Genomic DNA, 26,472 nt, shown 5'->3' on the forward strand with positions numbered 1-26,472 from the left:
TCATTGTCTTTAAATTTGAAGAATTAGTGAAAATAAAATAAATGAACTGATTTGATTGTCTCATCCAAATTAGGGAACAAATTCAGGAAAAAATTTTTATTTAGTTTTGTCAAAGATGTAATGTGGTCATACATTGTGTGTGTGTGTGTGTGTATATATATATATATATATATATATATATATATATATATATATATATATATATATATTAGTTGAGTGCAGATGTTTGCACACCCTTAGGATAACATGACGGTTAAATAAAATCAAGAACGTTTATCTTAAAGCAAAAAGTGTTCATGTCAATAATGAAGGTTTGTAGTGTATAATGTGATATTATTTGAAGGGGGGGGGTTGCATTTCTTTCGACGTGTAGATCTGAGTGTAGGACATGGCCGCATTTCATATTTACTTTCCTAGAACTGTATTTTCCTGTTGAGATTCTAAAATTAAAAAATACATATATGCTTTTTTCTAAACATGGGGGGGAGGGGGTATAAACTTTTGCACTCCACTGTATAACTATTGAAATGGATTGTTGGCCTAGATTTATTTGTTTTTGGTGCAGTGCGAGTCCGTGGACACATTTTGACCTATTTTTGGAAACAGAAAATGTACATTTTAAAATGAATAAATATTCCCTAATACATATTAAAGAAGAGTTCTGTGGTTATGTTTATAGGTTTATAAACTGGAGATATATATGTACAGTTAAAGACATATACTTTCTGTAAGGTATGTTGGATCAGGAGCTGTTCCCACTCTCTGGGATAAAGACAGCGACTGTCGGAGGTAGTTCTGAGCCGCTGCTCCGGAGCCGGAAGGAGCCGGAGGCATGCCGTTGGTGATTTGTTGGAAAAGCTCCATGGTGGTGTAATCGCTCATGAAAGCACTTGTTGGGTTCGCTACAGCTGTGGAGACGGACGGTGTTCCTAATATGCTAGGCGCGTCCTTTATATCCTTAGCTCCGACAGGCGGGTCTTCTATAGAGTCTAAATGATTACTCTCCATAGGTGAAGCATCCTTAGGTGTAGTTGAAGCTGTTGAAGATGAAATCGGTTCGTTTCCCTCTGGGAGAGGAGCCGTATTAGGCATAAGAGTGACCTTGGTCCAGTCCTGAGAGACACAGCAGGTGGACGGTGTCTCCTTTTTGGCCTCTAATACAAACACGTGTTCCTCCGTCTCTTCAAGATGAGGCCTGCTCAGAAGCTCCATCACCTCCTGTAAACGAAGCAAGAGTAGAAAATAACGTCAACATTTTTACGCCGCAAAAAAAAAAAAGATTTCTAAAGGAGATTCACGCTTTCTGAAATGGAAATCAGAAGCAATTTTTTTATTTCTTCTAAGACATTAAAACTAGTGGTTCTTCAATGTGATTGGTCAGAAATTCTTGATTCATTTTCTGTAATTGCAGCTCTGATAATAGCTGTGTGTTCAGATCATAAGCTTGGCATCAGTGTGCTCTTCCTGATAAGCTTCTATACGGAACGTGTATGGCGGACAATCCGCATAATCTAAGGCTAATAAATAAAAAAATTTAAAAAAATGAGCAAGGAGACGATTATTGAACATTTCTGGAAGGAGTCAGTTTCCACAGCTGGAGAATCTTCAGTACAGAGAACTTTGTGGTTTCTCAGTAACGTGACAAGCGGCTTCTTTTCATTATTAATAACTTCCCGTGTATGAAAAGAAACTGGGGAGGAAACGGCAGTTTATAGCTGTTACAATACGTGAGAACAGGAACTGGGTTGTTTCACAGATGTTTGGTGGCGTTAACGAATACTAAATGCATTAAAGGTATTGTGTCTTTTTAATAAATGAATACATGTAAATGTAATTAAAAGAAGAATTTAAAGTTAAAGAATTTCCCTCATGGAATCAATTAAATATCTATCTGTCTGTCTGTCTGCCTGCCTATCTATCTATCTATCTATCTATCTATCTATCTATCTATCTATCTATCTATCTATCTATCTATCTATCTATCTATCTATCTATCTATCTATCTATCTATCTATCTATCTATCTAAATTGCTGTGGCACAAAGAGGAATAAAACACCTAGGGGATGTGTTGTTAAGAAAATAATCAACTTTAGACGTCGGTGTGTTAAATATAAATCATCCTAAATGTTTTTATTCCTTAGATTCCTCTTTCGTATCCTAATTTATTTATGAATTAAGATAAGTTTAAATTGAACTTATTCATTTTAACATCAAGACCTTGAACTTTTAAGGCTCTGGCATTCTTGACAAACTTCTCATCACTGATCTTATGTGTACATTATGTAATATTAATACCAGAATTATCAGATGAACCTTAAACTCACCAGGTCCTGACCGCCTTCGATTTTCTGTACAGCGTTACTGTTGCAGGGGTTGGGTATACTCGGCCATAACATTTTCTTGGATCTGGGTGATAGTGATATGTTTAAAATCAAATCTTTCCTGTCTGCTTGTGATTAAAAATATCAATTAAAGTTGAAGCTAAAATGTTCTTTACCTTTTTAAAAGCCTAAAGCAGAGATGAGTGGCCAGTAGCAGCACAAGTACACCTGCAATGACTCCTACTAACATTCCACCAACAGGCACCGAGTCTGAGGAAGCAGATATTCAGTTACATTACAGAATCTTCAGCTTTGTGAAACCTGTACATGTCTTTATGGACCTTGCTTGGTGCACTGGTGTGCAGTCATGTTGGAACAGGAAGGGGTCATCCCCAAACTGTTCCCACAAAGTCGGGAGCATGAAATTGTCCAAAATGTCTTGGTATGAAGCTGAAGCATTAAGAGTTCCTTTCACTGGAGCTAAGGGGCCGAGCCCAACCCCTGAAAAACAACACCTGAATTCAACGATTTGGAGGGAGGGGTGTCCCAAAACTTTTGCCAAAATAGTGTATCTTCAACAATACAAACATTCTCCCACACTGGATATTATATAGGTTAACGTTCTTATTTGCATATTTTCAGTTTTGACTAGATAAAATCCTGCGTGCTACTAATGGTTTCTCTCACGCTTTCGAAAACTTTGAGGAAATAAGGTCAGGTCTAGACAGACGTTCACATCTTGCTAATCTTTTGTAGCCTTTTTGAGTTTTACGTTGTAGTTGAACTGACGTTCCTTAATCTCCAACTTCCGCTAATTGTTAATTTGGCGCGTATTTCCCCCTCGCTAAAGTGCGCACTTCCGTCATGTTCAGTGGGCTTTTGTTAAGTATTTTGCTACATCCTGGTTTTGTTCGGATTACCGGTCGTCTGTGTTTTAGATGAACCGTGCCATCACTGTTTGCTGATTGCCTGACCTCTGTTTCCTCTCCAGACAGGCCTGCACTTTCACTCAGTATCTTGAAACACACTGATCCATCTAGTCTGTCCTGAAGAGACTTTTCTGACGTTAACTATTCCGTTATCGCTCCACATGGCGTGTTTTTTCCGTCACCATTTGGCATCATTTTTTAGATTAAAACGCTAAAACTACTTTTTACACAAAGCAGTGCTAATCCTAAAAGGTTTCACGATCCCGGATGAAGAGCTACATTAACCCTGCTTCCCAATTACAAGTGTGAAACCTCTTAACGACGTTAACCCGGGATTAAGCGCAGTGTGAAAATCCTTTATCGTGTATTAGTGTGAAAAAACTTACCCAGTGTATCAAAGCACTTGGATTCACTCCGCTTTCCTTCCCCGGCTGCCGTGAAGGCAGACAGCTCCACGCAGTAAATACTTCCGCTTCGTAGATTCAGCAACTGGTAGCTGTTCATGCTAGGCTTCACCGTGATATCTGGCAACACATCTACATGTCCAGAATACTGAAAATTAAACAGCAAACTAAATATCTTTACACGTGTTTGAATGAAAGGACATCTACATCGAGCCTTCGTTAACCCATTCATAAAGAAATGCATTTTTGGAACTGGAGGAATGGTGTAATAGCAACACACAAATCCTCCATCATGAAGAACTTCGGATTGTTAGCAATCACTGGAATCTCCTTCCAAAATGCAAGGAATAATACACAAGTACTGTTATAGGAAAGTAATCAGTGATGACTGAAATGAGAGCTCCAGCATGTTATTACGCTGACACTGGAGACTCCTTCCATTGATATTCATATCTGCTGCTGGTGGAGTTTACAGACTAGCGATCACTCCAGACTCACCTTTATTGCTGCTGTCTTGTGTGTAGCGGATGATGTAACCTTGCAGAAAGCCACGCAGTTCCTCCTCACGCACCGGGCTCCACGTGATCACAAAGGAATTCTGGGTGACCTTCGAGCTGCTGATGTTCCCCGGAGCAGTGAGTGGAGCTAAGAGAAGAGGTCAGTGTGAGTGTTTACAAAGGTTTGTTGGTAGTGATAGAAGCGGTGTGATCTGTGAAAGTGCGGAACTGACTTCCTTCACTGAGGTAGACCTGGGTTCTTCCGAACGTCTGGTCACTGTTATTGACGTACTTCAGGTTGCAGGTGTCTTTTTCATGCCTGGCGTGCAGGAAAAAGTGGTATCTCTTATAGGGCTGAAATGCAACTGCACAAGGAAAAGTGCTGCTTAGAAGAGATGTATCTAAAAAATAATAAACTATGTTGTGTTATGAAACTGGTCTGAATGATTTGTCCATATAAACCATAGCTACAGAAACACACACACATAAGTAATAATAATAATTAAAATAATAATTAATATAAATAAATGTATATATATATATATGTATATTGTGTATAAATACATATATGTATAAATTTATTTATATTAATTATTATTTTAATTATTATATATGTATATATTATTATATATATATTATATATATGTAAATTTATTTATATAAATTATTTATTTTTTTATTTATTTAAATATAATATTCACAAATCCCTTAATCAGGATTCTTTTTCCCAAGCACATGTTTTCCTTAAGTCCTATCTATATCATATGAGCACATTCTTACAAGGTTATAATGCATTCATAAAATGTTTCAGATTTCTTGCCATACAAGGCATTCTGGTGGAATTTGGATACACAATAATTCTACACAAAAAAAAAATTACTGCCACTGAACTCTCTGAACTGTCTTTTTGGCATTTTGGCCATGAACAATACTTATAATGCATTATAACCATCCATAATGCATAGCATACGTAAAGCCATGGAACATTAACGTTAAACATTTATTTAAAACATTATTCATATAATTCTTTTAGATTTTTTTTCCCCCAGTTATTAAGCCAAATTTATAATAATGATGTATAAACACATTCCTACCAGGTTATAATGCAGTCATAAGGCCTTGGTCAGGATTATTTCATTGTCACAGAATCATGCTGATAAAATTGAATTTTATAATATTTATATTATTCGTAAATAAGATCAAGACTGACTTATGATCCTTAGGGCACTGATGATGGAATGTTATGAGCACTGCATCAAATGAAATAAAATGCATTATAACCATTCATAACGGACAAGACACATAAAGTGTAATGCTTTTATTTTTTCATAAATAAATAAATGAATATTTCATACAATGTTTCATATAATTTTCTTTCAATTAAAAAAAATATATATTTTTATATATATATATATATATATAATAAATTTTATAATGCGTTATAATGCATTCACAAGAACACATTGGTGGAATTGTGTTTGTAAATAATTCTGACACTGAATAATGAGACGTGAGTAATCAGAAGCACTCCGTATGACGCATTATAACCACTGCAAATTGCACACTGAAAATACAGTGCATTCCCGCAAAATATTTCACGAATTATTACATATAACCGTTTTAATACAAATATTTATCATCATGTGTACCCTGTATCATGAACAGGTTATTACATGTTACGAATGCATTAATTTCATTGTGATTTAATTTCCTATTTGTTCATAGAGGTTTTTTTTTTTTTTTGTTACCGTTCTGAGTCTGGATAGTATGGTAGTTTTCCATCCCGTAGAAGGGTTTGTAAGCTAATTCCTCATCATTTGCCCACCACTCGACAGAATAGCAATGATATTTCTTGGTCCACATGTTGTTCCACGAAAGACCGAAGCTGTTATTACTGATCAGTGTAACGTTAAAATCTTTATCCAGATCTGTAGCAATAAACAAATCAAAGCTTAGGTTAGATTAGATATAGAAAACCACCAACTCTACTCAGTGCATTAAATGAATAATCATGCATATCTCTGATGAATATCCGAGACGACTGACCGCTCTGATCCTCCATGGCGTCCACGTCCAAGCGCGCGGCGGGCGACAGTCCGGCTTTGTTTAAAGCACTGATGCTGAGCTTATAAGCCGAATAGCACAGAAATAAAGTGACACTTTGCACTTTGAGGAGATAACTGCTTTCTCTCGCAGGTTCCCCAGATGCCTTCTGAACTGTCACGTTGTAGGCTTCCACTGCATGACTGTGGACATACTGAAGAGACAAAAACATCAGTTCACAGCCATATGGAAATATTTCAGTGCAATCCAATTTATTCGTATAGCGCTTTTAACAATGGACGCCGTCTCAAAGCAGCTTTACAGAAGTAAAGAAACATGGAATACAAACTAAAAAGTTACTATTGATCTCTAACATTTATCCCTGATGAGCAAGCCTGAGGCGACGGTGAGCGAGGAAAAAAACCCCCGACACGATATGAGGAAGAAACTTTCCGAGGAACCAGGCTCAGAGGGGAACCTCATCCTCATTTGAATGCACTAAATGATAGAATTTTGCATATTTGAACCTCAGGTGGAATCTGATCTGTGAAGTGTGAAGAAAATCAGGCGAGCTCGTACCTCCCACTTCACGGTAATCTTTCTCAGTCCGGTTTCGGCCAGATCGTAACGAGTTTCTGTTATCACAGGTGCGTCTGTCAACTCTGGTGAGAAAGTACAAGCATCAAATATGCATCTGCTTCTCTAACGAACAGGCAATCAGACAGGATGCAGTAATTTTCTTGTGCACAAAATAGTATTTACGCTTTTTAAGGAATAAAACAGGATTTTGGCGTTATAGGAAAATAATCAACAATAACAGCATGTCCTAAAGTGGCTCCTGGTGGTCCAGTCGCTGCGGCCCGGGTTCGATTTCCGGGCAGGGCGCTAACCCTGAATCATCTGCTAACAAAAAGTAAACCTGAGGATGAAGGCATATCAACCGTTTACACTATGGAAAGAATACACTGACCAGGCATAACATTATGACCACCTGCTTAATATTGTGTTGGTTCCTGTTTTGCTACCAAAACAGCCCTCATGCACTGTGTATTCTGACACCTTTCTATCGTTAACTTCTTCAGCAATCTGAGCAACAGTAGCTCGTCTGTTGGATCAGATCACATGGGCCAGTGCATCAATGAGCCTTGACCCTGTCGCTGTTCCTTCCTTGGACCACTTTTTTAGAAACTGACCACTGCAGACCGGGAACACCCCACAAGAGCTGCGGTTTTGGAGATGTTCTGATCCAGTCGTCTAGCCATCACAATTTAGCCCTTTGTCAAACCCGCTCAAATCCTTACGCTTGCTGCTTCTAACGCATCAACTTTGAGGACAAAATGTTCACTTGCTGCCTAATATATCCCACCCACTGACAGGTGCCATGATGAGGAGATAAATTAGATAAATTAGTCTTATTCTTGACCTTAGATCTTGTTCCTGAATCATATCTATATACTCCCCAATAGTATTACATTTATCACACATTTAGTTGAAGTATGCTATGAATTTACCTGGTGGGATGCTGATGATGTCACTCAAAGGACACTGAGGACACTCTGTAGTTACAACACACCAAATCTGCATCTCATATGATTGAGAAGTGACAAGATTTCCCACAGTGCAGTCTCTGCTGTTCTGGGACTTCACCTACAGCATGAGAAAATGAAGAGGTGTTTAACACAAAACCAAATCAACGCGTAATACATAAACTGCTCATACACTCCTCGGGTCTGAGATCTTTAGCTAGCTAAACTAACTAGATGAGTGATTAACTAAGTAGATGAGTGATTCCGAATAACCGAAGTTAATCGATATCACGTTCTGGTTTAGAGCAATGGTAAATAAAAGTAACATCACGCTCTCAATCCTCAGTATAACCACACTCATGCTTCTGGGGCTTTAAAAGGTCAAAAGTTTGTGCACCCTTTCCCACTCTTTTGGAAATGTTTTCCACTGGTTGGAAAGAAAGGTTGCAGTGTGACTGTGGCTGATTTGTGATCATTTAAGTACAAGATCGTTAGTGAAATGAGGTCAATCCGTGTTCCAAGTCTTCTCAAAGGCGTTCAGAGGGGTTGAGTCAGAGCTCTGTCCAGGACACTTGGGTTCTTTTAGTACAACCTTTACAGAGTTCATCATGGAGCTCTGGGCTTTGTGCACGGGAGCACAGTCATGCTGGAAAAGGTTTGGTGAAACTGGTAACCATACACAACTGAAGCCTTTCATCTTCATGGCAACAGTTTTTGGAAAACCACATATCATAGTGTGTATTGGGGGTAGTGGTGATTCACATGGCTTGAACCCTGATCCTCTGATTAACAACCCAGAACCTTAACCACTTGAACCACCTCTGGGTTGTTGATTAGAGGATCAGGACTTCAACCCTGATCCTCTGATCAACAACCCAGAGGCGTAACCAATTAAACCACCTCTGGGTTGTTGATCAAAGGATTGGGGTTCAAGCCCTGATGCTCTGATCAACAACCCAGAGCCTTAACCACTTGAACCACCAATCAGGGTTCAAGCCCCAGCACCACTAAGCTCCACTGCTGGGATACTGAGCAAAGCCCTTAACCCTCCCTTCTCCAGGGGGTGCTGTACCATATCTACCCCTGAGCTCTGACCCCAACTTTCTCAGAATTCCACTGTCCTGTGCCCTCAGGTCTCTACAGTTCCCATTAAAAAGCATTAGTATCATAGAAATGTATGATGTAACCTTTAAAAAAAAAAAAAAATCCCCCAACTATTCAAAACATGCCTATGGCTGTGGTTTCATACGCAGAAGACTGATCTTTATCTTTACCTCTTTCCACACAGTGCTGTTGTGTTCCCTGTACTTCAAATGATACTGCTTTACGTTCCAGTCGTCCCACTCAGCCGTGACATTCAAATGACCGTAACTTCGCTTGAAACTCACAGGGGAAGGCGGACCACACTGTACTGAAATACAACAAACGTGACTAAAAGCGATAAAAACCAACAATGTCAAAAAAATCGAGAAATTGTTTAGCTAGTTCAAAATATTTTATTAATATATAATATATATATTATAATAACATAATTTATATAATTATAAAAATATATATTATTATATATTAACTATTCTTATACATATTAACTGTTACTTTTTCACATTATGAATGTATTGAAATGGAATGAATCAGGTAAAAATGCACGTACTTATTTTTGATGACTGTCCGCTGAATTTTGCGAAGGTGCACCTTTTATTATCGCTGCTTACCGCTGAGGCGACTGCTGTCAGGTTTGTGTCCCACACCAGAGAAAATGGCTTTAACTTACTGCTTAGTGTTTCGTTTGTTGAATATATTGGTTGACATCTTCTCCTGCAAGACATGACATTTGTTTTCGTACCATTTGCATCCTTTTATATCTTCGTAGTCAAGGAAAGGTATTTTACATTTTACCAGTTTTTTACCACAGCAACCTGAATCTTCGATCCTGATTGGTCAGAAGGTTCCTGGTGCACGCTTTACATTATTAAAGTGTAATACTTTCTAGTTTATACTAGTATCTATACTAGTATCTAGTATATCTAGTTAATACTTTCTTCTAATACTTTCTAGACTTAACAACGTACGCAGGGACTTGCTCCACATCGAAAGAATTTTTCTGTAAAGAAATTCTTTTTTGCATTTTTGAAAAAGGGGCCCCCGGTGTCAGCGCCTCAGAGTAACAAACCTGCAACTGCACACATGAAAGGACAAATATGTCTGCTCTTTCTGCTTGCTCATAAAGTTTGATACCTGAGGTGCCTGTTCTTTGAGAGATGCCGTGGGAACGGCTGTTTCTAACTGTTTCTAACTATATCTCTGGTAATAACAAACACACACACACACAAAAAACAAAACAAATCATGACATAAATGTAACTATAAACAGACAAAAAGTGCAGCACATTAAATGTGCTTTCAGAAATTATGAATAATAATAATAATATAAATAATAAATGGTCTTATATGATGAATAAAAAATGGGAAAATGTGCAGTTCTTGGAAAACAAATAGCAATAACTTTGAGGTAGTAACAGTATCTTTGCTGAGTTTGCTGAGTTTTAGGCTATATCACACAACATATATATATATATATATATATATATATATATATATATATATATATATAATGAAAAAAATTATAAAAATAATATAAATATTAATATAATATATTATATTAAAATATAAATATAGATGTCTTTCCCATCCAGCTCCAGTCCTCAGAAATCAAACTGCTAGATGATTTTAAAAATAACTTACTGCTTTATGTACAGAGAATAGGTATCATATTTTCCAGGATTCCAGACACAGTTGTAATGTTTAATAACATCTGTAATCCTTTTCCCAAAGCAGCTCAAACCGTGGACGTCTAAAAAGAGCCATAATAATAAACACCTTATAAACATGCTGATAGTGAAGGGTTCCTTCTCAACTCTGTTAGGTGTCATTACCTTCAGAGACGTTACATCGTTGTTCACACAAGGTAATGTTGCATTTGCAAATGTCTGAAAAATAACAAGAAGAAAATAAGACATTAATAAGAAGAATGTTAAGCTGGATAAGGTACATTTTTCAGGTGTATGTTGCTTTTTGGTTACATATGTTTGCATAGTACAATGTCTGGACTTTTCTCATTTTGTAGTTGACTGTCATTTTATTGTTTTTATTTCTGTGATGTCATTTTTTTTATTACTAAACAGAACAAGGAAAAAAACAAAACATTTAATGCATGTGAAAATCCCGAGCTAAATTCCAAAACATTATTAGATGTATTTAAAAAAATAATAAAATAAAATAAAATAAAATAAAATAAAATAAAATAAAATAAAATAAAATAAAATAAAATAAAATAAAATAAAATAAAACAAAACAAAATAAAATAAAATAATAATTAAAAAAAATAAAAATAAATAAAAATAAACTAAACAAGGATAAAAAAGCAAAACATTTAATGCATGTGAAAATCCCGAGCTGAATTTAAAAACATTGGTAGATGTATTTAAAATAAAATAAAATAAAATAAAATAAAATAAAATAAAATAAAATAAAATAAAATAAAATAAAATAAATATATTTTATTACTAAACTGAACAAGGAAAAAAACAAAACATTTAATGCATGTGAAAATCCTGAGCTGAATTCAAAAACATTGGTAGATGTATTTAAAATAAATAAATAAATAAAAAAAAATAAAAAAAATAAAAATAAATATTTTATTACTAAACTGAACAAGGAAAAAAACAAAACATTTAATGCATGTGAAAATCCCGAGCTAAATTCCAAAACATTGGTAGATGTATTTAAAAAAATAATAAAATAAAATAAAATAAAATAAAATAAAATCAAATAAAATCAAATAAAATCAAATAAAATCAAATAAAATCAAATAAAATATTTTATTACTAAACTGAACAAGGAAAAAAACAAAACATTTAATGCATGTGAAAATCCTGAGCTAAATTCCAAAACATTGGTAGATGTATTTAAAATAAATAAATAAATAAATAAAATAAAATACTATAATTTTTTTTTATTACTAAACTGAACAAGGAAAGAAACAAAACATGTAATGCATTTAAAAATCTGGAGCTAAGTTCAAAAACATTGCTAGATGTATTAAATAAAATAAAATAAAATAAATTAACATTAAAATTAATCAATCAATCAATCAATCAATCAATTAATTAATTAATTAATTAAAAAAAACCACATTCTTAGTCCATATCCTTTTGAAATTCTCTTTCTGCCTTTAAAACCACAGAAACATTGAATTTCTCAAAATCCCCTCCAAACCCCCCCCCCCCCCAAAATGATGATTAGCCCGAATTCCTTATTCTCAGGGTTAATTAAAGCAAGTTTATTTATTTATCGTCATAATATTAGCCACCATTTAATCCAACAAGCATCGTTTACTCCACAAAAGATTAGAGTTATCGCCATGACAACACCAACACATCACCTGTTCTGCGTATGACATGGCAGATTAAGGCAGTCAGTAATGTTGTACACAAAGATCTTTATTCTGTTGCCAAGGAGACAAACGCGAGCACTATTCATAAGTAATAACTGAACGAGGTCATTTGCATATGCGCTCTGAATGGTCAACCATTTAAAAAAATACCCCTATAAAAATACCCGTCCTGCTTCACTGGAAAGTCTGCGAACTACGCCAAACTGTTACCGGTGGATATTAAAATTAAAAAGTCGACACAGTTCTTGTTTCTGTTATGTGAAAAGTGAAACCAAGACTTTCCCCGCCTTGAAGCGATAAACCAGATAAATATTCAAATGACGGTAACATTTTAGGCAGAAAATGAAAAGAGAACTACAATAACCTAGTTGCATAAATATACACACATCTTTATTATATACTCATACTTTGCTATATACTGTACTTAGTTGTGCATGTAATAGCAAAGCAGCACTCGGTCTCCTTCACATTAATAGTTTAACAGATTTTGGGCTAAACGTATCTTTTTAGAATTTTGCCAAAAATTCTACCGTGGTCTTCTCAGACCAGAACACATGGTTTGGCAAAATTTAGGTTGCCAAGATGAGAAAGAACGTCCATCTGCCCCATACCCCACCCCACCCCGTAGCCCAGGCACTGTGAGCGCAATTCATTCATGTTTTTCAGTGAATATGAAGGATAACTAGTTCAAATACATTCATTTCTAATTTACAGCAGTCATCATTATATATTATATTACAGTAGACGAATAGTGCACTAGTTCATTAGGGGAAATTTGATTTGTCACAACAACTGCCACACGAGAGCCACAGCAAAGACTATGACTATAACACAAGAGCAGCGCAATAAACACCAGAAATAGTGCACATATATGTACAAAGTGTTATATTACATATTATATTACAATGAGAGAGACATGTGTTAGTGTGTGTGTGTAAAAAATAGACTTTACTAAAAAAAAGTAGAGTCTGCAAAAAAAAAATCGTTTAAATATTTACATATTAGAGTTTCATAGTATTTGCTGTTATGTTTCCTTTCTGCCCTAACGACTCAGGAGCTGGGATGGACTGCATACGGGCCATTTTAGACCTGAGTCTCATCTGCTTCAATAGATGAGATTAGACATGAGGAAAATCTCTGAGCTTTCGTGCAAACATGATCAGTGCCATACATTTTGTTTGTACATTTCAACAGACACCTTGAAATAGTGCTTAATACTGACTAACATGATGCCGAAGTTATCAATAAGCATTTGTTATAAAATATTTTCATTTCAAATATGTTATTCTCCCACTTTTGGACCTGACTCTGTCCATCCACCTGCTATACAGTTTATCCTACAGTCGCAGGAGCCTAGAACCAATCCCTGGACACTAAGAGGACACCCTGGATGGGTTGGTAACACATCACACACACACACTCCTTCACACACTACGGGCAATTTAGAGATGGCATTCAGGATTACGGTGCATAATTTTGCAGCACCGAAGTTATGGGAGAACATGCACACACTCCACCTTCACACCTTCAACACCATAGGTGTGAGACAAACACACTAACCACTAAACCACCAGTGCATGTCATGATCATTTATTATTAGACTGTTCTGAGGAATCTGGTTGGACACAGCATCATATATCAACAGCATCATAAACCACTGTACTATAAATGTACCAGTGCAGGTTATAATCATTTATAATCAGACGGTTCTAAAGAATCTGGTTGGACACAGCATCATATATCAACAGCATCATAAACCACTGTACTATAAATGTACCAGTGCAGGTTATAATCATTTATTATCAGACGATTCTAAAGAATCTGGTTGAAAACAGCATCATATGGCAACAGCATCATTAACCACTGTACTATAAATGTACCAATGCAGGTTATAATCATTTATAATCAGACGGTTCTAAAGAATCTGGTTGAAAACAGCATCATATGGCAACAGCATCATTAACCACTGTACTATAAATGTACCAATGCAGGTTATAATCATTTATTATCAGACGGTTCTAAAGAATCTGGTTGGACACAGCATCATATATCAACAGCATCATTAACCACTGCACTATAAATGTACCAATGCAGGTTATAATCATTTATTATCAGACGGTTCTAAAGAATCTGGTTGGACACAGCATCATATATCAACAGCATCATTAACCACTGTACTATAAATGTACCAGTGCAGGTTATAATCATTTATTATCAGACGGTTCTAAAGAATCTGGTTGAAAACAGCATCATATGGCAACAGCATCATTAACCACTGCACTATAAATGTACCAGTGCAGGTTATAATCATTTATTATCAGACGGTTCTAAAGAATCTGGTTGGACACAGCATCATATATCAACAGCATCATTAACCACTGTACTATAAATGTACCAGTGCAGGTTATAATCATTTATTATCAGACGGTTCTAAAGAATCTGGTTGGAAACAGCATCACTAAGCACTCTACTATAAATATAGGCAAACTCATATCAGACAGTTTAATAGTATTATTTATTGAAGAATTATTTAATAAAACCCTGAAAGGGACAGCAGACCGTCACAACACATGAACGTCCCAAGAGGAGTGTGTGAATAAGTGTGATTGACCAACATCCCACCCCACTACACACCAGCTGTACCTGACATTTGCTCCGGATCCGTTCTGGGTGCTGCAAATTTACAGTGTATTGTAACTATTCTTTCATTTCATAAGACTGTATAAGATTGATTGGACAATTAGAGCACTGGATCACGTTTCGGTACCAATTATTTCAACCTCTCTGATATAAACGAAGTCGCTCTGCTTCATCTTTTCTAGGAAGGACAAATCACTGCAGTCTAATTAAATCACTGCACACAAATCAGTGCAGTCTAATTAAAGGAAATTGTGGTTAGGATTTTGAGTTACAGATCAGAAGTTAGATAGTTTAAACCCCCAGCCTCTCAAAAGTGCCGTGATTGGGCCTCAATTGGACGTCATTTTTAATAATGGACATATTTAAATTGCAGCAGATTAATTCAATTACACTTTCCATTTACATGATGTTACTGTATCGTGGTGTGTTACTACAATGTAATAAGTATATTATTATATTATAGTGTATGAAAACATTCAGCGGCGTAGTGTAATGAGGACAGTAATTACCTGCAAATATATTCCAATGGTTTATTGCAAAAATCTCCACTTTTATAATTATACAGAAAACTGTGCAGTAAAAGTTTTAATCGTCATCAAAATAAACCCTTGGGAATATGTTTCATACTTTCTATGATCTCTCTCTCTCTCTCTCTCTGTCTGTCTCTCTTTCTATCACCCACACCCACACTATTTTGTAAAATGTCCCAATTTTATTCGTCATATTCAACTTCAAGCTGTTTTAATCTAAATGAAAAGCCGTTGTGAATCTCCCCCTCCTCTTCCTGAGGTATGTCAGGGTTTCGGTAATGTTTCTCATTAATAAGAAATTTTGTATTTAGTAACCCAAATTCATTTCTGAAAAGCAATATCATCAAATATAAATATTGCTTGTGCACGGCCCCTGAGAAAAAAAAAATTGCTTAAGGGCATTAATATCTGACTAGGGTTGCCAGGTCTCAGTAAATAAAAGCAAATAATAATTTCACGAAACACTGTAAAAGTCTAAAGCAAAACTGAAACTAGCCAGCTGCTGGGAATAAGGGAGCTACTTGGTTTTATTTTGTACATCAAGGTTAAAGGCTTGCAAACATTTTTCCTGTTGCCTGTCGTAGGAAAACATACTGCCATGAAGAATTTCTATCCATCATGTGCCTTTATTTGTAATTCGATACGTCAATGATGAATAAATAATATGTAAAACAGTGTTATGGCGTCATATAGGGACTTTCTGAGCTTACGGTAGCTTCCGTGAGAAAAGTAGACAGTAAAATCAATAATAATAAAAACTATATTATGAGTAAAATAAACTGTAGCTGCTGAAACTTTTCCGCAAAAAACATTGATGAAAACGCGTGTGTAAAATATTAGCATAAAGCCTTAATAGTAATGATGAACGACAACAGACTTAATATACTCAGTCTTTTATTTCGATTTTATTTCTATTAGAGTGTTAAGCTACGTTTCCGAAAATGGATTAGATTGTATTCCATGCATTTGCTTCAAAACAAGACAATATCATTTCAACTCTCCCGAAACAGTAAAAACGGCCACACTGGCAACCCTGCGACTGACTGACCTGCTGAAGAAGTGTTGGAAATGGTCCAGGTTGACCAGATGACTCCCATAAGTAACCCTAAAGAAAGAAGAAATGAAGAATGATCAGAGAAACAAACAAGATACTGCATGCTGTAAGAATAAAAGTCATGTACAGTAAAAAAAAAAAAAAATTATAGGCAAGAATTATTCCTCTGAATTAAAATGAACTGAAAGAAAAAAACACACACAAAAATTGAAACGCACCAAAATCAAGGTAGCTTTGCATCTCTGAAGGGAAATCTCCGTTAAATAACCCCCTTCAAACAGAGCTGAAGGAATCATCCACTTTTCTGGAGCGTCCTTCTCATGTCTAGCAGGCTCTCAGGATCCCGGCTCACGGTGGGATATTTGCCTATTACTACTGCAGTGAGGTATTGATGCAACGCGCATGCGCAGCAAGCCAGCTCAAGCGTCGTAGGACGAGCTGCCGCGACTGCATACTGAAAAGCAACGAAATTTAGAAGAACTGTGAGCGTTTATAAGGCATCTTAGGACTGTCAAGCGGGTGTTGACGAAGGTTTCACTTCCTCAAACGTATTAGTCATAATGATTGAGCCTCTAGTTATTTTAAGGTCGGACCCTGGGGGAGTTAAAATGGGAGTTTAATCATAATATATATATATATATATATATATATATATATATATATATATATATGTCATAAACTCATCATACTACATCCTCAAAGGTTAAATCCATGAATAATTTTTTCCTTTGCTATTCTGGAACAAAATAAAAGCCCTCAGAGGTTCTGTAGAGAACCTTTTATCCCAATGGGTTCCAAATAAAACCTTTCCATCACTTTATCACTATATCCACAGATCATTCATTCATTCATTCATTCATTCATTCATTCATTCATTCATGTACATGTGGTGTTTGGTAATAGTCAGGTGTGTATTTCCAGGTTTACACAATCAGATAGTGAAACACAACGTCAAGTCATTTCAGCATGAACTGTGACGACAAGAAGTCATAGAACTTGCTTTCCAGGAAACTATTTTATGTCAGAATATTTCATATGCTCTTACGATCCGTCACTGCTTCGGCAAACATTTTCCACTTATAGTTTGCTCTTAAACTATCTCCACTACCTTATACGGACATGTACCGGTTCGTTTACGATTTTGCGTGCCACACTGGTTGCAGGGGCCCAATGCTTAATTTTCTCTGTATCATTATAATTTTAGTGTATGTGCTTGTTTGTGATGCTCTACAGCCCCACTTCCCTTTTGGTTGGCCTCTCGTACTTGCACTCTGTTGCTCATTCTCTTTTTCTTTCACTCTCTTTCTCTGTCACACACACAAAAACACACGTATACAGTACACACACACACACATGCACAGACACACACACAGGAAGGAACATTTTCACACATCATAACCCTATGAGATCCTAATTTAGAAAAAATAGCAACACCCGCACTTAACAGAGGCGTTTTGGAGAACTAATGCATCATACGCCAGATTAATGCGTATTAAAGTCTGTTTCAAAGAGTATATATATATATACTCTTTTTGACAAGGTAAAACAAATGACCAGTAACATCATTTGTTAAGAAACACATTAGTGACTAATTTCCATTACACAGCACTACTTAAGAACAGATGATGAGAGCATTAACCTTACACAAACTTACACAAACTCTATAGTGAGTCTATACAGCAGCGAGTGAGTCAAGATCCTTTAAACAAAACATAAAAAACGGGAAACACTAACTGTAAATGATTCAGTTCTCAGTAAATCCCCCACCCGGCTTATCGATGTGCCGATCAGTGTGTGTGTGTGTGTGTTTTTTTTACACCTGTCATACGTTGTGAGAACAGTGTGAAGATCCAAAGAATGATAAGAATGTGTAGGCTGGGTGTAAGATGCATCTTTTGATGTGAGTTTTATGAACACTTTTGAGCAAAAGGCACTGAATCAGTAACTTTTCACTATAGACATATAAATAGAATGGGTGCGAGCGCATTTCTTGACTTTAATGTTGGGGGTTTAGTGGTGAGGTTTATATAAAAATCCACCACACTCACACACACACAAGAACATACGCACACACTTATACACACACACACATCATACATAGATGCAGAGATAGATATAGATCAGCCATAACATGAATACACCTTGCCTGTCTTTGTAGAAGTTCCCCTTGTACTCTGACCTGTTGAGGCCCCACAAGACCTGTGAAGGTATGCTGTGGTATTTGGCACTGAGCCTTAGGTTCCTGTGACCCTGCTGCTGGTTCACTGTTTATGTTTATCCTTGGACCACTTCTGTTAAAATGGATTAGATTTTATTCCAAGTATTGGCTTTAAAATAAGAAAACCGTTATTTCAACTGCCCCAAAATACAGCATCTAACAAAACAGTTAAATGTTACATAAAAACAGCCATGCTGACAACCCTGAGATAGACTGACCTGCTGAAGCATTGGAAATGGTCCAAGTTGACCAGAGGAATCCCATAAGTAACCCTAAAGAAAGAAGAAATGACGAATAATCAGTGAAACAAACAAGATACAGTTGAACTTTATAGACATCTAGGAATTATTCCTCTGGATAAAATGAATTCAAAATAACACAAGTAGGTGTTATGAAGGTGTGCCATGGTATCTGGCACAGAGCCTCGCGTGCCCATGACCCTGTTGCCGGTTCACCGGTCATCCTTGGACCACTTTTGGAAGTCACTAACCTCCTGCATACCAGGAAGACCCCACAAGACCTGCTGTTTTGCTCTTACCTGCTCTGACCCAGTCGTCTAATCATCACAAATTTGGCCCTTAACAAAGTCCCTAAGATCCTTAAACCTACCCATTTTTCCAAAGAAGAAGGAGCCAAGAACTGACTTGCTGTTGAAGTGATCCCACTGTAATGAGAGGATCGGTATTATTCACTTCACCTGTAATCATGCTACAATCAAATTCTCCGTTCTGATTGGTCAGAATCAGATGGTGGTGCAGATCGAACAGTAGCTCTCCTGCAAGGTTTATATTACGGAGCTCGATCTAAAACTTGAACTTTTCTATAGTAACCGCTCATTTACAGGAACTTGGATGGTGGACTTTTGACATTTTGAAAAAGTGAGTTATTTAAAAAGGAGAATGAGAACTACAAACATCGACATGGTGTAGTTTCTGTATTAGGCATATCTGGAAAGAGTCTTCATTGTCAGCACTTTGTTAGTGTCAGAGGTAAAGCTGTAAGTTTTCACACGCATGAAAGTTGTCACAGAGGATGACTTTGCACTTTGCGGTTTCTCACAAACAAGCTCCATTTTCTCTCAACGTGTTTGTATAGCTGTTTGTATATCTTACTAAAGAATAATTCACTAACTACGAACTTCTTACAAGAGATGACTTAATTCTCAGACGTTCCACAGTGGTAAATGTGGCCATAAACAGAACAAATGTATGATGTAAATATTGTAATTCTTGATGAATCACTATAGTATAGTATAGTATGGTGGGCAGTGGTGGCTCAAGTGGTTAAGGCTCTGGGTTGTTGACCGGAAGATCAGGGGTTCAAGCCCCAGCACCGCCGTATCATGGCTGACCCTGCGCTCTGACCCCAACCTCCAAGGATGGGCTATGCGAAGAAAGAATTTCACTGTGCTGTAATGTATATGTGACAAATAAAGGCTGTTTCATTTCATTTTTCATTTTAGTACAAACAAAAAAAAAGACTTGAGGGCATTGTGGTTTTATAGAGAAATATTTAAGAGCTGAAATAACTCCACGCCCTGTCAGTGATTAATTTCCTACATCAGCACTTGCATATGCAGTACTCTTTTAAACAACGCATTAGCCGAACAGCTCTATCTCTATTTAAAGTAGGAATATAAAAAGCATGATCCTCAAATACTTGCAGATTTTTTTATTTTTATTTTATTTTATTTTATTTTATTTTATTTTATTTTATTTTATTTTATTTTATTTTATTTTATTTTATTTTATTTTCATACATCATACATAATATTCTGACCTATTTGCACTAGCATAAGGACATGGTTTTGATAAAGACCTGATAAAGCACATTTTTATGTTCCTTTTTTATGTTTTATGTAGGATTAACAAGCATGATCCTCAGCTACTTGAGGAATGTTGTTATTATTTATTTATTTTATTTTATTTTATTTTATTTTATTTTATTTTATTTTATTTTATTTTATTTTATTTTATTTTATTTTATTTGTATTTTTTTATTTATTTATTTTTATCATACATCATTTTAGTTTGATAATATTTTGACCTATTTGCACTAGCATAAGGACATTTTTGTCCTTATATAATAGACATAATGATAAAGACCTGATAAAGCACATTTTTATGTTGCTTTATGTTTTATGTAGGAATAACAACCATGATCCTTAACTACTCGAGGAATGTTTTTATTTTTATTTTATATTTTTTATTTTATTTTAATATTTTCTTGCATTTTCTTTTCTTAATTTAATTTAATTTAATTTAATTTAATTTAATTTAATTTAATTTAATTTAATTTAATTTAATTTAATTTAATTTAATTTATCATTTTAGTTTAATAATATTCTGACCTATTTGCACTGGCATAAGGACATGGTTTTGATAAAGGCTGTCATATTAAAAAAGAGTGTACGTGTAACTGTAAATGCGGTAAATTCAGTATGGTGACCCACAAGGGTGTATTTTAGGCTAAAAACACAGTTTTTAATCTAGCAGCATGGCTATACTAAATGAATATAGAAAAAAATCCCCCCCCCCCAAAAAAAATAAAATAAATCAGATAAACTGATTTTGGGTAGTAAATATGTTTACATTACTTTATCTTTATTCTTTAACTTAAAGACAGTCCAAACATTCACTTAAGGTCTTAGTTGATTCCTAAACATTCCTGTATAACAGAAGTATGTTCATTTTCAGCTATTTTAGAATTTAGCAGCTTGAGTCCTTTCCAGAACAAGAAAACTTAAGCGACTCTGAATAAAATGACTACTGACGACAAAGTCTTGCATGCAACATTTCATCTCTAGCTGCAGTGTAGCTTGTCGATCTCCTAAAACACTATAATCCCTTTTGAGTACTGTAATCAATACTAGAGGCATCCCTTGTATTACCCTCGGTATTAGTACTAACAATTAAGAGGTGTTAAACAAAATATGTGCTATAGCCCCACCAAGAGGCAGACATGTGTACACTCGCTCTCCTAAACGTGTGTTTGTTTGTTTGTTTGTTTTTAAATTTTATCACAAAAACACTTACAATAATAAAATATAACAGTACAAGATACAGGTGTAAAAATTTAATTATACAACTAACTATACACAATTAAATAGAAGATATAGAATAATACAATACAATCACACGTAACAAAAATATGCAAAGGAATGAATAATAACAGTAGGCAAAGTAAACTTAACAATGAAAAAAATAACTAAAAAGGAAAGGAGAAGAAAATAAATAAATAAATAAATAAATAAATAAATAAATAAATAAATAAATAAATAAATAAATAACAGAAGAAAAAATCACAGTGTTCCATTTATTAAATCTGAGTGTCGAGACAATAGCAGAGAAGATTTATGATTTTCTATTAGATTTAAAGAGTTTTTGTATTTCACAGAGGAAAGGTGATAGTTTAGGATTTAGGAATGTAAAACTTTGCCATTAGAATATAAAAGTTGACGATATTTTCAAATGACTTGTTACTGTGATGGAAAAAGATAACTACACTACTCACAAAAAGTTAAGAATATTTGGCTTTTGGGTGAAATTTATGTAAAATGTAAAAGGTTCACGCTACAGTGATATTATATCATGAAAGTAGGCCATATTTCTGCACAACGTGAATTGACTTTCATCAGAGAACAGCACTGAGGCCCACTGGTCCCTCATCCAGTGTAAATGCTCCCTGGCCCGACACCTGTGTCTGGTGGTGTGGTCAGGAACCCTTGCAGGTCGTCTAGCACACAGACCACGCTGATGTAAACGGTTTTGAATGGTCTGACGTGACACTTGGGTGCCGCTCACCTCCCTTAAATGTGCCTGGAGTTGAGTGGCATTCATCATCCGGTTCCGCAGGGCACTGTTCACAATGAAGCGGGCATCAACGTGGGATGTAGCCAAAGGACGTCCACTTCTATGCCTTTCTGTGACTCTTCCAGTCTCTCTGTATCTCTTTCGCAACCTGCTGATGACACTCTCTGACACTCTAAGCTCAGTGGCCACTTCTGTCTGAGAACATCCTGTTTGAAGCCTCACAATGGCGAGGTACTGTTGATCAATTGTTAGGCGTGGTCTTGGTCTCATGATGTCAAAATGTGAACAGCATGATGAAGAGGACTGTTTAAATACCAATTCTAACTGAACCAGAAAATTTATTGGTTGATTCATGGATCAAACACCAGTTGTGAATTTTGCCTTTAAGCACCTTGTTAGAGAACAGCAAGTTCTGCAAAAAGTACTGAAACACTGAACAGTTGGACATGTGCATTCAAAAGTGTACAGAAGGTCAAATTAAGTTCACCTGGAAACATTATAGTGCATTTTAGGTGCATCCTGAAATTTCACCTGAAAGCCGAATATCCTTAACTTTTTGTGAGTTGTGTATGTCCTTTAATGTGAAATTGTAAGATTCATGAATAAAATTAAAAAATATAATTTCCAAGCTGCTGCCAAAAACCTTGTATCACTCCACAAGTAAAAAAAAAAGAAGATGAGGAATACATTCCTTCTTTCTTTCTGTTGGTTGCAGAATGTACACAGATCCACAATGTCCACATATTTTGCAATTATGGAATTAACAGGATAAATACAGTGTAATATTTTAAAGTGAACATCTTTAACCTTGTTAGGAATAGGATATTTGTATGAGATGAGCCATGTTTTTTTTTCCAGTTGCTCTCCTAAACATGTGTTTGTGTGAAGATACACAACGTGATGTTGAACTTTAGACCTGATTTCTTGCTGAACAGGAAAACCTCTAAGTGAGATACTACTTGCGGGCCTTTTAGTCCAAATATATCTGGACATGAATGCAGACTTAATCAGATTTCCTTCTATTCAGTTAAAAATAAAATGAATGAATGAATGAATGAATGAATAATAAATAAATAAATAAACAAATAAACAAATAAATAAATAAATACTAGCAGTAGTAGTAGTAATAACAACAACAATAATAAATAAATAAATGAATGAATGAATGAATGAATGAATGAATGAATAAATAAATAGTAGTAGTAATAATTATTAATAATAATTATCATTATAATTATTATTGTTTAATTAAATAACTTATTTATTTATTTTATTATTATTATTATTATTATTATTATTACTAAGCACAACAACAATAATAATAATTATTATTATAAATAATTAAATAATAATTTAAATTTAAATACATTTAAATAATAATAATAATAATAATAATAATAATAATAATAATAACCTATTTAAACATTATGGATTGTTTCATCCTGATTATGTTTTATGATTCTGCTTCATCAGTTTTAGAAACATGCTTTTGTTGTTATTCTGGAAAACTCCAGAAGGTTCTATTCAAAACTATACAATAGAGCATTTTCCTATTAGAAGCCTTTTAGGATGCGAAGAGACTCATTAACTATACAAAGAACCAGAAACTATTTTTCTAGCAGTGTAAATAAGGGTATAGAAATAGAGAAGAATATGAGAACATGGTTCTAGATTTTTTTTTACCTTAAACCTTTGTCTCATCCTTTATCCTGTAACTGCATGAATATTCTTTTATCTATAATCAATTTTCCGTTCCATTTCCAACTGCAGTACTAAATTTGATCATTAAATCTGGGATCTTACAGGGTTCTGAAGGTGAAATAAATAAGTCATGGAGGACGTTTTTTTCTGTACTTGATGACCATAGACATGTTACAAAAGCAACATCTTCTTCTTCTTCTTCTTCTTCTTTCGGCTTTTCCCTTCAGGGGTGGCCACAGCGAGTCATCTCTCTCCATCTTCTACATCCTCAACACTTGCACCCACTAGCTTCATATCCTCATTTATTCCATCCATATACCTCCTCTTTGGCCTTCCTCTTAGCCTCCTGCCTGGCAGCTCCATGTCCAACATTCTTCTACCAATATACTCACTCTCCCTCCTCTGGACATGTCCAAACCATCTTAATCTGACCTCTCCCTAACTCTGTCCCCCAAACGTCCAACATGAGCCGTCCCTCTGATGTACTCGTTCCTAATCCCCTCCAACCGTGTCACTCCCAAAGAGAACCTCAACATCTTCAGCTCTGCTACCTCCAGCTCTGTCTCTTCCTCAGTGACACTGTCTCTAAACCATACAGCATGGCCGGTCTCACCACCGTCTTGTACTTACAAACGTGACATAATCTTAGCAAAGAATATTTTTCTGCGTTTTTATAAATACATATGAATATTTCGAAATAATCTAATGGAAACAGAACCAGATTTTAAACAACTTTTGTATATTGTGATTCTCTACGCAATTGTAATGTCTAATTTCCTCTAAGAAACCTTTGCGCTTTTTCGACAGCAGATGGCGCTCAAGGACCCCAAATTAATTAAATCTTAACCATTCCCACACAATTTTTGACACATCAGTATCACTTGTGATAAACACATACACCAAGGCTAACACGTGAAACCTTTCTTAAATCCTTGACGTCCACTGAAGCACTGAAGATGTCTATGAATGTGAATCGTAAGTGCCTGACCTTCTCACGGCCCTGTGGAGAAAAACACTGAGTGTCTAATGCTCAAGAGACTGACCATCCAACTGGAGATAAGGATCCAGAGTAAAGAGCGTTGTGGCTGTAGGCCATTCTGAGAAACAGGGCAAAATGAGACCTCATGCAAGTCCCCATGCACACATTTTATCCAAAGTTAAGCTGTTTCCTGACTTTTTGTAACCCGAATAATGATCTTACAGTGGAAAATACTGCAGCTTTATTTATTTATTTATTTTTAATGAAAAAATGATGAAATGTAAAAAATACTCATCACCGGAAAGACGTGAGAATTAGACGTGTTGAGTAATGCATTACATCACAGGGGGCTTGATTGATGACGCAATAACAAATGACGTGCAACAGACTATTACAACACAAACACAGAGGAAAAGGGGCAGCTGTATTTATTAAGTTTACATTATTTGTTTATTCTAAAATAAGTTTTAAGTCTTTAATGCTGTACTGGTTTACTCTGAATACTTTTTCTGACCCATTAGACTCAAGATACTGCCCTATTTTCTATTATAAACATTACATAGTCTACAACTACATCTTATAGGCTTTAAGTTAAACAAATAAAAATAAAGAGTTACTTCATACGCAGCAAAACTATAATCTGGAGAATGTTTTGTCTCTAAAAAAACGATCTTAATGCTGTGGCACGCTTATTGATTGTGTGTGTAAACTTCTACAACGCGCAAAGGTCAACAAGCGTGAGTTACGTCCGAACAAAGTGGGCGTGTGTAAATCACGGATGGGCGGGGTTTACATGAAGCTACCTATACTCGCGTTGGCATTTTACTCTTAATAAGCAACATGATGGATGTAGCGCGTCGGACCTTCTTCTGACCGGTGCTTCACCCTGCGTGTAAATTCTCACAAGAGGTGCTCTAGGAAAACTTCAGCACGATGTCTTTTGCAAACAAAGACTAATATTTAAGCCTGATCAAGTTCTCCAGTTTGGCTCATCGCAATGGAGAGGGAGCAGGCTGATCGATCCGGGAGAATCCAGACTTCCGATACCGAGACCGACACCGAGACCGACACCGACACTGTGTCCGAGCCGGATCTGTGCTGCGATTCGGAAGAAGCCGAATCTGAACCGGAGCATTTGGAGACACGCTGCTGTGGAGCTTTACTGATATTACACACCGAGCAAAAAGGGAAGCAGGGCGGCGAGCAGGAATCCGAAAACGACAGCAAAGACGACAAAATGAGGAATAAAGATGAACACGAGGAAGAAGAAGAAGAAGACGAAATGGTAAAATCACCAAAAAGAAACAGCTCATTGATTCCAGTCATTTTTAACTCTCGGTGTTGACAAACTGTGAGGACAGGTGT

The 26,472-nt window shown here is 35.8% G+C and overlaps 2 protein-coding genes across 10 annotated transcripts in view; one reads left to right on the top strand and one right to left on the bottom strand.

The window, feature by feature from the left end:
- Positions 1 to 438: 438 nt before the first annotated feature.
- On the bottom strand, positions 439 to 16,867 carry LOC131348182 (oncostatin-M-specific receptor subunit beta). Of its 2 annotated transcripts, none has more exons than XM_058382881.1 (16): positions 16,616 to 16,867; positions 16,392 to 16,448; positions 10,654 to 10,707; positions 10,463 to 10,571; positions 9,373 to 9,536; positions 8,996 to 9,132; positions 7,707 to 7,842; positions 6,775 to 6,857; positions 6,199 to 6,409; positions 5,901 to 6,080; positions 4,386 to 4,517; positions 4,154 to 4,300; positions 3,638 to 3,775; positions 2,499 to 2,592; positions 2,326 to 2,407; positions 439 to 1,218 (listed from the first exon to the last, which is right to left on the bottom strand). In XM_058382881.1, the coding sequence occupies exons 1-16, from the start codon at positions 16,635 to 16,637 to the stop codon at positions 709 to 711; spliced, it is 2,256 nt and encodes a 751-aa protein (XP_058238864.1). In that variant the 5' UTR covers positions 16,638 to 16,867; the 3' UTR covers positions 439 to 708. The 2 variants fall into 2 exon arrangements, with proteins under 2 accessions (XP_058238864.1, XP_058238863.1); XM_058382880.1 differs by having other exon boundaries at positions 3,638 to 3,787; positions 16,616 to 16,866.
- Positions 16,868 to 25,918: 9,051 nt separating this feature from the next.
- Positions 25,919 to 26,472, top strand: part of mast4 (microtubule associated serine/threonine kinase family member 4) — a 98,633-nt gene continuing 98,079 nt past the window's right edge. For 7 of the 8 annotated variants that reach the window (XM_058382684.1, XM_058382685.1, XM_058382686.1 and 4 more), the window contains exon 1: positions 25,919 to 26,392. In XM_058382684.1, coding sequence (XP_058238667.1) covers positions 26,105 to 26,392 — 288 coding nt within the window. In that variant the 5' untranslated portion in view covers positions 25,919 to 26,104. The remainder of the gene's footprint in view (positions 26,393 to 26,472) is intronic. The other variant, XM_058382689.1, reaches the window with a different exon arrangement.

This window comes from Hemibagrus wyckioides, linkage group LG28, assembly GCF_019097595.1.
Source record: "Hemibagrus wyckioides isolate EC202008001 linkage group LG28, SWU_Hwy_1.0, whole genome shotgun sequence".
Classification (NCBI taxonomy): domain Eukaryota; kingdom Metazoa; phylum Chordata; class Actinopteri; order Siluriformes; family Bagridae; genus Hemibagrus; species Hemibagrus wyckioides.